The sequence below is a fragment of the Taurulus bubalis genome, assembly GCF_910589615.1.
Source record: "Taurulus bubalis genome assembly, chromosome: 20".
Classification (NCBI taxonomy): Eukaryota; Metazoa; Chordata; class Actinopteri; order Perciformes; family Cottidae; genus Taurulus; species Taurulus bubalis.
Genome location: NC_136608.1, coordinates 10797959 through 10811334, shown reverse-complemented (window position 1 = coordinate 10811334; position 13376 = coordinate 10797959). Strand labels below are relative to the sequence as shown.

Sequence of the window (13376 nt, the reverse complement as noted above, 5' to 3'; positions counted from 1 at the left end):
AATACAGTTTTTGCCTGCCTGTACTCTGTCAACTCACGGTAGTTTTCAGGGAGAGGCTTTTTCATGGAGTTAGTGGCCTGTTAATCCTAGCCTGAGGTGAGCTATGATGAAGATCACTAGTGCTCATGTCTGGGTTGACAGACGCTGCACGACGGACAGGGACAAGCTTAGCCAGATTGCCTGCTTTGATGAGCAGTCTGCTCTCAATTGTGTTATTCCACCCATGTCTCCCCCGAGCCATTCAACCTGCATAGACAATATTATTTTCTTTTTCCACAATTTCCATTATCCTTTTGAACCTTCTACTTAGTCAGGCCCGAGACCGAGTCTTTGCCGGTTTACTTTTCCAATTAACTCAGGGGCTGGTGGTCAATATTGACTGAGGATAATAATGTGTGAATCATCTCCTATTGTGTTGCTGACTAAAAGAAAACCATAAATAAAGCGAGAGGGGATTTGGTATTAGCACATTAATAACATCCCTTTTCTGACGCGTCGTTACAGAAGAAGCAGGTGTTCTGCAGGCTTAATGACTTTTAATTTGCTTTTAATTAACCCCTTAAATCCTAGGTCATGTATTTGCTGCCAGTGTTTTGGTTTGCCGTTTTGAGTTATTGATTTAAACACACATACAAGCTTTAGAACATGCAGGCACACGCACGGCCATCCGTAGAATCATTCCCAAATTTCACAATAGACAACAAGTAAACTTTGCTCCGTGAAATGGGACGGCGTCTTTCGGCTGCAGATGACTTTTTGTGTACTATTACAATTAAGGGATTTCAGGCAGTGATCTGAATAATCCCTTAACGCTATGCAAATGATTGAGGCCAGGCAAATCTCCCGACTGGTTGAGCTTGTTGTTAGTATGCAGGGCAGAGTTAAAGCTATGCCGGGGCGTACAGTGGGCGCCTTTTTAATCATGCCAGCAATGATATGGGCACATGGATCAGACGTTTGCCTGTTGGCACATTAACCAAGGCCACGTCCCGGTTTGCCCTCCACACATCTCAAGGACTTAGACGTTCTGATTAGCCTCACTCACTGACAAAGACCGTGCTTGCGGCTTCACTCGGTTGCACTGAATTCAGTAAATAGCCAAAGGTTATTCCTGACCAGTACTGTTGCATTTATATAATACATAAATAGATTGTGCTTGCTTACACAATAAACAGTTCTTCATCTGTGTATTTATCACTGTTTCTAACTGAGGACACTTCCTGTTTTCTTTGTCTGATGAAAACCGAAGGCTTTCTTCTTCTTCTGTCTAAAAAGCATAGCCCAAGCTGTTGCCAAGTCTCTTGTTAATACATTCAGCTGGTAAAGAGATACAAAACCCACCAAACATATGAATGTTACTCAATTGTATCACTATCCCCTAGCACATCCTTGTGGTAATCAATGCTGAAGAGTTTATTTACCAGGAACGGATTTGATCAAGGGAGCAACACAATTTGATTTAAGAGGCAGTAATAGCTGTGAGTTGCCAATATTGGCCAGGAATGGTCGGGAGAGGAGCTTGTGTATGACATTATTTTGTCTATGAATTGAACACAAGAGTCCGATAAGTATTTGCAGAGTGAAGACAAAAGGGATATGTCAAAACTGAGAATAAAAAAAGGACACAAACTGGGAGGAAAATTATGAAAAAAAAGATACCAAGAGTAAAAGATTGAAGAGCTTCAAAAAGCCCTCGAACCGCTCTAGCATAAGGATCTAGAACAATTTTCAGTCAAATGATCATACAGGTTTTAAACAAAGCTCCAGGTTTGGTAAACATACTGGAAGAAAACACTCTGATTCAAAAGGTCTGTAACCAAGTTAAGTGTAATGGGGGATTATTACCGACCTTTCAGCACTTTGTTGGTTAGAAAGAAAGGTAATATGGCTAAACTGCGTTGCCCGGTTATACTTAATAGTGTGTGGTTCTCAGACCTCAGCAATTTGTTAAGCAAGTAGAACGTTATCATAACCAATAGTGATGATGGGCAAAACCAATACGAAAACACCAAGTTGTAATGTAAGGTGCAGGCAGAGAAGAGGGAGAGGTGTTTTTTTTTGGGGGGGGGGGGGGGAGTTAAGGTGAGAACTGCACGGAAGGGTAGAAGCAAGGTGAGGATCAGCAGGGCAGGAGGGAAAATGAACAGAGAGCGGGAGAGTGTCTTTGCCCGAGGCTCTGAAGGAGATGATAAAACAGTAGAGCTCTTGGTAACCACAAGGTGTGTGTGTGTGTGTGTGTGTGTGTGTGTGTGTGTGTGTGTGTGTGTGTGTGTATACGTGTAGTGCATGAAAACTGAAGATCCTCTTCATCTTCACACCTTACACTGCTATAATTATGGGCCTCTCTCGGTTGCTCTTACCCTCCCTCCTCCCTTGCTTCGAACTACGCCAAGGGCTTTTACATTCACTGTTCCCACTCTGCTGCCCACTCTCCGTCACTCTCCCTATCTCCACCTTTCACACCTCCCACCAGCCTCTAATCATCAGATCTAAGTAGGTCCCCAAGAAGAAAAGAAGTCAGGAAAGAAAGGGGAGAGAATCAGTGAGATAGAGTTGATCAGAGAAATGAGGAGGGTCAGCGAGTTAGATAGGCTGAACAAAACAGGCTGGGTTTAGAGAGGGAGGGATAAAAGATGAGCGTGACAGAAGCAGGGATGAGGTCAGAGAAAACAATGAGTCAGTAATGGAGAGAGGAAGACTGAAGGATAATTACGGTATATAGATAAAACAAATAGGAGAGGCGCCAACTTGGTTTTGAGAAGTCAGCGCTTATTATGTAGTTATGATGAGTAATGCTGTTGACGGCTACTTTTCTCTTTCTAGTGCAAGTCCTTGATTACATGACTATTGGGCTGTCACTGAAGTTCATATTTTCACACAAAGATCCCACATCAACACATGTATAAACTAGTCGGCTTCACATCTAGACTGTGCTTTATGGTCTCTCTCACCTCCCACTGACGGAACTGTTATCTGTTTCTTCTGCCAGGGAAAAAATATATTCAAGAGTTTCACCCAAATTACAAAAGCTTTTTCTCACTCAGGTAACTACCAATGCAAATAGTTTTGGTTAAATGTATCGAGGTTTTTAGGATTATTGTCCTTCTATTGGTAGGAGACAGGCAGTCGACACTCAACAGTATGCTGCCTGATGGATTTGTGCATTTGAATCCAGCTAGAGTATGTGCACACTTATGGGGCGCTGTGTGATGTGTGATTTGTGTGCATATATCTGTGATGTGTGATTTGCTCCCCTGTTATTTATTGCACTTGAGTCGTTGTGGGCCGAGAGGGGGGAGGGGGGGTGTGGAGTGGAAATAAATGCACTAACATTAGATCAACTTAAATGTTGACATGAATCTTAACCGGCGACAGCGAGCATCACTGCCAACACCACCAGTGTCAGTAGCCAACGAGGATACACGCGTGTTTGTTCAAACCGCTGAAAGCCCACTTGGCCTCAGGGACTACTGGCAACAATCACAGTGTGTCACATTGTTGCATCTGAGTGTGTATGTACACATACAAACAGAACAATCTGAGCTAAGTAGGAGAAAAAACACACCATACCAACAGCGTACACACTTGCTTGTTTGTGGATTCCCTGCCATATTTGGAATTGTTCATTGTTATTGAGGCAATAAAGGCATTTACATTTTTACATTTCGCCGATTCTTCCGGCACAAAATTTAGAAAGGGTTTAAGATTTCGCTGACTGCTTTTACTCTACATGTTCTCTCGTACCGGGGAAGCCTGCTTACAAAGCAAATGACTTTAGTTAATGGTCTTGAATAAACCTGTTTGTATATGTGTGAAAGAGTGTGTTTATGTGTCACCACATAACGATATTTACCTGAGACTGCTGCACATGGATGGGTAGTTGGAGCTGTAAAAACACTCTGATGTGAGTGGAAAGGTGTGTTAATGAATTGGTGAAATTGTATATGTGTGTGTGTAGTCAGCAGCTGTTGGAATTAGCTTTTTTAAGTTTTCTATCTCAATGACATGTTGTCATAAAGGCAAATGATGCAGTAGATGCTGTCTGACTGTGGCTGTTCATCTTTTACTGTAATGGTATTCCAAGGCTGAAGTTTATTATTTGTGTGTGTGCGTGCGTGCGTCACTATCAGTGTAGATCTGTGTCCTCAAGATTCAGCTTAAGTCATACTCCAGTGCTTCCCATGCCTTCATTTCCACAAACCAGATCAAATTTATTGTCCCTATTGTTCATGTGTATTAACTGGAAGAGACGTGACTAAAGACGGATTGCAGCTCACTTTGCTCTCCCACTCATTTTCATACTCCAAATACAACCCCTTCGTTCTTCGAAAAATGAGATTTGGAAAAGCAAACACACATGCAGCACCTCTCCCATCCACCACTGAACTCGCTCACCCTGTTTGTCATTTATCTATAATGACTTTGTGAATAGTGTCACAGAGCGTTCCCCTCTCTCTCGCCACTCAGCCATCCAGTCAGTCATTCAGCCTAACCCAATCAAGTGGCTTTTAATGAACTTCAAACAAGTGTTATCACCCAGTTCGACGTGCGCTATGCTTCACTCCCCCCACAGCTCCATCCATGCGGGGGCTCACCTTATCTGCTCCCTTTCTTTTCACCCTCTTTGACATGCTAACGCTCCTCCTGTCGCATATGCTTAATATATTTCTTTCCTCTTTCAGTCACTCTGTACTCGTGTTGTTCCTCTCTGTCATTTTTCCTCTTTTGCTCTCTCTCTCTCTCTCTCTCTTTTCCTCTCTCTATCCACCGCTCCTCAGCTTTAACACGAAGCAGTTTAGAGAAGTACTGTTCTCCATTTACTATCTTTGCCCTCCTTTACCTCCCTCCTCACCTTTCAGCTTCTGCTTGTCAGTCACTTCACAGTTTGTTTCGCTGCTTTTCACTTGTTCCCTCTCTCCTCCACTGATCGTCTCTCCTTTTCTCTTCTCCGTCCATTTCTTCCCCTCCCCTGTTCTCCTTCTCTTTCCTCTCCTGTCCATCTTTCAGACAAGTGTAAGGTGCTCTATACATATTCAGCAAAACCTGAATTGATTGGCTCTTAATTGTAGAACTCCAATTACCAAGTGACTCCTCTCCTCCTCTCACTGTCCTTCATTCTTTACAAATGACTGTGAATGTGAATGTGAAGAGGTCCAAGCACCGTCTCACCAAGAGACTGATCTCAACCCAACACAACTAACACAATAAAACCACTGAAACGCACAGGAAGCAGTGCATGCTGAAGAGGCTATTTTATTCAATTAAATGAATGTTGCTGAAGAACTGTGTGGTCTGCTACATGATGAGTGTTGATTGTTCTGTGACTACAGTACACCGTATGTCAGTTATGTTGTAGGAATATTCCTAGTGCAATTAGCAAATAGCCTCAGTGTCTCCGAATGGATTGAACACGTTAACCTCTTCAGATTTACATTTGAAACGAGAACTCAAATAGAAATTGATTTACTGCTAATATTTATCCTTTGCAGAGAGTTGAGTACTTCACTGTGTGCCTCAGGCAAACTAGACTTCTAAAATCACTCGGACGCAAAATTACATTACAGGATCTCCTCGCGTAATATTAATCATATTGAAATGATCCATTAAACCTGATGATATGACGCAAAGTAACACAACATCCCTCCCTTTCTTTTTGTCTCTCTTACAGGGGTGTCCCCAGTTGCTGCCTGCAGATAGGATCCTGGTGCCGGTCAACGTGGTGAAGCCCATCACGCTACGGGCGAAGAACCTCCCCCAGCCCCAGTCTGGACAGAGGGGGTACGAGTGTCTGCTAACCATCCAGGGAAACGAGCACAGAGTTCCTGCCTTGCGTTTCAACAGCTCCTCCGTGCAGTGCCAAAACACATCGGTGAGAATGAGTGTGTGCCTGTGTGCGTATTTTACTGGCAGCTTCATCATTGACCACCGCACGCTAACACAATCTCTATTAAAACGCCCCATTTCTGTAAAGTTTTCCCATAAAAGTGGCCATTATATCTTTTCAATCTCTGGCACACACGTGCAGTCACGCACGCACACACGCACACACACACACACACACACACACACTGTGGATAGATGAGACAAGAGCCTGACTTTATCTCTCCTGTACCGCCTTCCCTGCGATCATGCTCCATTCACTGACTGAATAATGCATTGACAGCAATGGAAGCCTAGCATGAAGAGGGCTTTATACTGGTTTTGATGCTAATCGTCTGTTGATGCAATAACATCTCATCTTCCTGTCTATCTTCATCACTGTGTGTGTGTGTGTGTGTGTGTATATATTGTACTTTGATTGAGCAGTTCAGGAAGGAAACTGTAATTTAGTGGAAAATTATGATTCTAGCCCTCAACCCTCCATGCTGCGGAGTTTTACAGAATCAAATGAAAAGTAATCACGTCTTTGAAAGCTGGTGTGTATGTTGTGTTTGGGAATGCCGTGTTTCTACAGCCACCTGTTGAGGATGCATTTTACATTCAAAGGAGTATTGTTACACAGGAGCCTTTTGGACTTGGAGATGTTAGACAGTTTAAAGTAGCTCAACATGTTCTCTCTCTCTCTCTCTCTCTCTCTCTCTCTCTCATGTTCTCTTCCCTGTCTCTTTTTCTTTCCCTCTATGGTTGCCATGGTGATAGTATTTCTATGATGGGATGGAGATGAGCAGTCTACCCGTGGAGCTGACCGTCATCTGGAACGGAGATTTCAGCATTGACAACCCCGCCCACAACAAAGGTGAGCATGCACAGAGACGCGCGCACACACACACACACACACACACACACACACACACACACACACACACACACACACACACACACACACACACACACGTGAATCCATATCAGTTTTTTTCACACTGCTTCTGCACACATTCAGTTGACATAGTCTCTTATAAACTCTCATTTAAACACACATACACATACACACACACACACACACACACACACACACACACACACACACACACACGCGCACACACACGTGTACACAGACACAAACACACAGTAAAGCTGCTGCTTTCCCATTGTTGCCGTTGGAGCCGGTCTCCATGGCAACAGGCGGGCGGGCGGTTTTCCAAGGTGCAGCATCCATCCCCTGATGTTGCCATGTTGAGTGGTTAACTTTAACACATCCTTTACACTTTCCTTCCCGTCTCTATCCACTGGTCTGCATGTCTGTCCTGCACTTCACTGTCAGACTACATTTCCTGAGATGAAAATAAATAACTAGTAATAATAAATATTACAGATCAAATAATGAATACAATAAGCAAAGCTAAATTATTATTGCAGGCTAGATTTACACAGAGAAAAAACAAAACATGTGATTTATTTCTATCCAATCTACCTATGCTGTATGTGGAATGACAGCTCAGTGCTGCATTTGTAAGCTTTCAGCCTTCTGCTGCATAGTTTGATCCAGTTTGGCCACTGGCGATCCACCAGTGAGCACCACCACACTGAGTGATCTATGCTGGGGCAGGGAAACAGCAGCATGCTGGGGGTTGTAGTTCTCTGACAGGAAAACAACTCATTTTGACCCAAGGCAGCTAGAGTCAGGCATCAGAAACATATTGTTAAAATATGGATGATATGCCAACATGACACGGTGCTGTAAGGCAAAGTCTGTATAGTATTTGTGTGTTTTATGATTGTGTAGATGTGTGTCTGAGTCAAATACAAAACATATCCTTGAGCATCAGTGTAAAATCAAAATGCAACAAAAGTTAGAGAGAGATGCTTGAACTAGAGATCCTTCTCTACCGCCCTCCCCTACCCGTGTATGCCTGTGGAGAAAGCTGATCCTAGGTCCACATTTGATGGACAGATCACACATGTATCTAATGGCAATTAATAAAAAAAATGGCTCGCCTGTCGCCATGGAGATAATATGTTAAATGTGTGGTGAATGAGCAGCGGCCAGAAGCAACAATGGTGGGAACTCGGAGACAGAGAGTTTATAATGATGATGATGATGATGGATGTAGAAATAATGAGACAAAGATATCCACGAATGTGGATCTCAAAGGTTTGTTGTTTGCATATTCAAATTGCCGCAGACAGACATTGAGAGATTTGGGTAAACAACCCAGATTTTAGTTAATGTGTATTTTTAAGTGTTACGGTGTCCATCATTTTAGAGGTTTTTGCTCTCAATAAATTTGCATGCATTTGCTGTTCTGTAATAATTTGTACAAAGGTTGTTAACATGAGTTACCACTCTTTTTCCCCTCGGCCCTTATCTCCCCCCCCTCCACTTGTTTTCTTTCCCTCCTTTTGTCTCTCTTTCCTCGCTCCCTCTCACGTAGTCCATCTGTACAAGTGTGACGCCCAGCGTGGAAGCTGTGGCTTGTGTCTGAAGGCAGACCCACTGTTCGGATGTGTTTGGTGCAAAGGAGAGAACCGCTGCATGCTGAAGCAACACTGCCCCCACCCCGAGAGCCAGTGGCTGGAGAACAACGGCATCAACAGCAAGTGCGCCCACCCAAGGATCACACAGGTGGGACACACACCGGGGCACTGATGCATTAGTGTGCACATACGTCCATGCATTTAGCACAAACTTTACACATCAGCATCTACGCAGGCCAAGCAATGCCAACATTAATGAATGCCTTCTGCTTGCTTCAACTTAATGGAAGAGGCTGTGATATGTTTACACCTTTTTTTAAATGCAGTTAAGCAACTCTCGTCAGAAGTTTGAATGATAATGATATACCAGATTCACATCAACATAAATCCTGAGAAGAGGCCTTTTTTAAATGTTTATTCTTACAACTGCGAGTTGTTATTTTCAATGTGAACGTACAACACTAGGATACTCCATATAAGACCTTGAAAGAGACGAATCATCCTCATTCTTGCTAGTTATCAATCAACTCTGTACAGACAGTCACGCAAACCCCCCGTGTAGCCCCTCGTGTGCTCCTGATAACCACAGACACCGTGTGAGGCAAATGGACTTGACCTGTGCAAGACATTTAAGAGGGGCAATGGCAGAAGGGTGAAGGGTCAGCGAGATGAAGGATAAGAGGATGCAAAGGAAAGATGGATGGAAGGATGCCCGGAGGAGGATGGATTGGGTTTACATGAACGAGACGTGGTGACGGATGGGTGGACTGAGCCAGAATAGAGTCATGTGAATCATGCTGAAGGAGTGGAAGAATACCCCTACAGCCTCCCTGTATCCCCGTGATGGATATACAGGTCCTCTCTGCGTCATTTTCCTTAGGACGAGCGTAAAGAACAGATGGTGGCTGACTGGAGATGACGGGGTGAAGCAAAGCGTGGATAAAAAAAGACAGGGAGGGGAATCCCTTTTGGTGTCCTGGGGAGTGATAGGTTTGGACAGAGAGAGGGGCGAGGGATACAGGAATGGAAGGTTAATCCCTTCTCAGCTGTCCGCTCTCCTCTCTCCACATCGTCCGACATAGACCAGCATACAGATAAGTGGCCGACCTTGGTGGAGATTTACTGAAAGCAGCAGCGTTAACCCCATTGTTTCTCGTAATCTTGAATCTCCATGGATCACGTAAACCTGATGGGTTTCAGAAGAGTTCTCTTTTTTTTCTAAAGAAAGAAGGATAGTCAGACACTGAAGAACAAAGTCTGAAATCTTTGGACACTGAAACCCAGGGGACTTTAATACCTTCTGATCTACTCACAAATACTCAAACCACTGTGATCGTTTTATCTCTGCAAAACTCTCGAGGAAGGTGATGAGAAGATGGCAACACATATGTTGTCTCTTTTCAAGCTCATTATTAAAAGGAGTCAGTATTAATAAAGTGCACCTCCTCTCCCCTGTTTGTCTTCACCCTGAGCTCTGGTACAGAGATCGTCCCTGTATTTCTCATCCCTGAGGCTGCAGCCGGGACATATTGCAGCCTTCTCACGTCTCCCATAAAAACTGTCAGCGGGTGAGGAGTGAGGACTTTTCCAAGACGACCAGGGCTCTAATGCATTCTAATACGCTTCATTATAATGACATCTCCCATCAACAATATGAGAGGGAGAGACTCGAACAGAAAGATGGAAAGAGAAAGGGAGAGCGCAAGAGAAGTGATTAAGTGTTTGCCTCTGCCCAACCGTCAATTATCTTGTCAAAGTCACAAATCTAATCAACGCCTCATTGCGTCTCTCCCTCTTTCATTCTTTTGCTTCTTCCTTCTCCTTCACAATTCCTCTTTAACTCTTTGTCCCTCGCCAGCCTCCATATTTGCTAATAAATGGAGAGCCTCGGTGCATTGTTAGCTATCTTTTTAATTGCATGTATTGTAGCCCTGTTCCCTGTTGGCCCTTTTTTTTCATTAAGATATCAGCAGGGAGCCTTATTAATCAGAGACATTGAAGCATACTATTACGATATCTCCCACATGGCAGCCACAGGACTTGTGTTGTGCATGACCTGGCTTGAGCTCGCCTCTGTCATTCGATTGGTTAGTTCCTTTCAAGCCCGGCTACTTGAGTGTGTATCAGTTGACTTCTTTGACAAAATAATCAAATTAAAATAGTTTGATGCCCATGTGGTTGTAACGTAAGGACGATCATACCACAACAAGCAAGAGCTTCCAGCCATAAGATAAAGCCACACACAAACACTCACTCAGCCCTCTACCTGAACGCTGCAGGAGGTCACGTTGCCAACGCAAACCAAGCAGAGAAACAATCTCGGCCCCAGTGAAAATCCTCGGGATCACTCTTTTTCAGGGGGGATGGTGACACAGCACCATTAAAGGCTTTCTGCAGCATGGAGGACTTCTATTTGACAGAGACAGATAGAAACAGACTATTCTCGGCCCGACTCTAACATCCATCCATCTGGGCCGGCCTGAGACACACTCACTGGCCAAAAAGTAATTGTGTGAGTAAAGCGTTGATGGATGTTAGAACCGCCTCATCAACAATGAGAGATGTTGCTAATAAATCAAAGGACACTGTGATTACTGCAAAGATGTCACCCAGTGCCGAGTTTTAAGTTAATCTTATATAATATATTGTCGTGGTTTTCAGTGAATACAGTATTGAGAAATGACAATTCCTTGACCCCTCAGCTGTCACTGGAGTTGTTATTTTGTCGTTTATTGTCTCTTTTCTGGAGCCGTCTCAGCCATCTCTTCACCCTTTGGCCCAGTCTTCTCTTTTTCAAGGAGTTACATAACGTGTGAGCAGATAACACTATTCCCAAAGAAATAATTTGAAAACATTACATTTGAATGCTTTCCTATCATACTTCACCTGTTTCTCCCTCTACACCTGAGCAGCCTTTATTGCGAAGAGCCTTCGACCATACAGTGGTTTCACACTAAGAAGGAACACTGCATTTTTACTGCCAAACACTAATGTTTTTTATCTCGCACCATTTGGGAAATTAGCATTTTGACTGCAATATTATTAAAAGTGTTCATTATCAGACGTTAGTTAACATTCATGTTCATTCATATTAAGAAAAACATTCATCATTAATTCTTTGTCACTAGCTCTTATAACGTGAATATACTGTGCACTGTCACGGATCTCCTAATTGTTTGACACACTAATTTCAGATAAATTGCAAATAAAGTTTTAATTTAAAATAGTGGTCTATGAAGTAGGGGTTGAGAGAAATATTGCAGCTGATGGAGATATAAAATAGAAACAGATTGTGTTAATACATTTAAATAGCTTTTTTATGTTTGCCTATTCATTTTGAGTCTGGAAAATGTACGGCAGTATTGAGGTCATTTGCCATCTCAAAAGTAACTATGTACATTTGTGATATAATTGCACCATTTTTGTATCCGCAGAATACCTTGTGCAACTAACCACACCTTGTTTCTTAGAAAAACAAACAAAACATCTTCAAAATAATTTATCCAGATCTGACTTTCAACAGATCACACCTCTGCGGGGTCCCAGGGAGGGCGGCACACTCGTAACTATCCGTGGTGAGAACCTGGGACTGGATTTCAGTGAGATTCAAGATAACGTGAAGGTTGCCGAAGTGGACTGCACCCCCATACGTGAGGGCTACATACCTGCTGAACAGTAAGTCACATTTCACATTGATGACTGACTATAGAACATGGACAGCACAATGTAATAAACAGCAAATCCTCATCTAGTCTCAATTTGCAAGTCCCATTGAGGCAGCAGCCAGTTGAAAACAGCAATTATTTATTTATTTATGAATAAAAACATGTATAGCTGCACTGGAACCACAGGGAGAATATAAACTATATTTTGGAAGTGCAGCAAAGCTAAATCCTGAATTCAGCCTTGTGTTTGTGTTCTCCCTTCACGTGCCATATTCCCATTGAAACCACTCTGACCACAGCTGAGCTTGTCATGCCCTACAGTCAGACTACTCACCTCATGGTGTGTGTGTGAGTGTGTGTGTGTGTGTGTGTGTGTGTGTGTGTGTGTGTGTGTGTGTGTGTGTGTGTGTGTGTGTGTGTGTGTGTGTGTATAAAAGAGAGACAAAGACTATGCTCTGTAAACTAATGCCAAATTATCTTAATCCCTAGACCACAAGAAAATTAGATGTAACTTTAAGTCACATGGAGTACAATGCCCTTATGTTAATGTGTATCTCCTGCTGTGGGCAAAAGAGAACAACCCATATTTCATGTTAGCACACATATGACATTAAGCACACACATTCCTGTAATCATTTAAAAAAGTTCAGGAGGTCACATTTTAGTTGGCTTTTGAGTTTAATCCAGAGCTTTGGTTCTGACAGGGGCCTTCTGTCAAATTATTATAAACTAGTTTAAAGTTGGCTTATCACCAGAGCCAGGGCTTCTTCTGCAATGAAAGTAAGTTGTGTGCCAGCACTTTCTAAGCAAATGCTGACCCAGCAGAAGAGGTAGCTGTATTTGAGGTCATATGTAAAAGGATAAAGACTTTTTCCTTTTTCTCCCACAAGTTGGTAGTGTGCGGAAGGTGACGTCGCTGCCAAATAATAAAACAAAATATTTTGGTTCTAACAGGTTTAGGTCTATTGCTTTTACAAAATCTGCTCAGCATTTGCTGGTAAGGTGAACTGCTGCAGTGTGTTTGTTTAGACTTTTTTGTGTATGCCACATACCACATGCATTTCCATATGTTCTTATTTCTTATATAGCCCACAATCATGCTACTGTGTGTTGACAGGATAGTGTGTGAGATGGGTAAAGCAGAGAAGAGCCAGTATACGGGGAATGTGCAGGTCTGTGTTGGAGCGTGCAGACCAGAATTCACGGCAAAGTCCTCCAAGTACTACTACTTTGTGGTGAGTCTACCCTTTTAATCTTTGATCATTTTGTATCATCATAAACATTTTCATTTGAAAATGAGATCTTCAAAGTGAAAATGCATGTTATTTCTGTCTTCATTGGATTTGCGGTTAATTA

General features: G+C 42.9%; 1 protein-coding gene across 1 annotated transcript in view; it reads left to right on the top strand.

Moving 5' to 3' along the window:
• plxna4 (plexin A4) overlaps positions 1 to 13376 on the top strand; it is a gene marked incomplete at both ends in the record, with an annotated part of 187388 nt that overhangs the window by 136762 nt on the left and 37250 nt on the right. The window contains 5 exons of the mRNA XM_079236038.1: positions 5669 to 5869; positions 6640 to 6736; positions 8313 to 8503; positions 11879 to 12030; positions 13138 to 13255. Of these exons, the coding sequence (XP_079092164.1) occupies positions 5669 to 5869; positions 6640 to 6736; positions 8313 to 8503; positions 11879 to 12030; positions 13138 to 13255 (759 nt within the window). The remainder of the gene's footprint in view (positions 1 to 5668; positions 5870 to 6639; positions 6737 to 8312; positions 8504 to 11878; positions 12031 to 13137; positions 13256 to 13376) is intronic.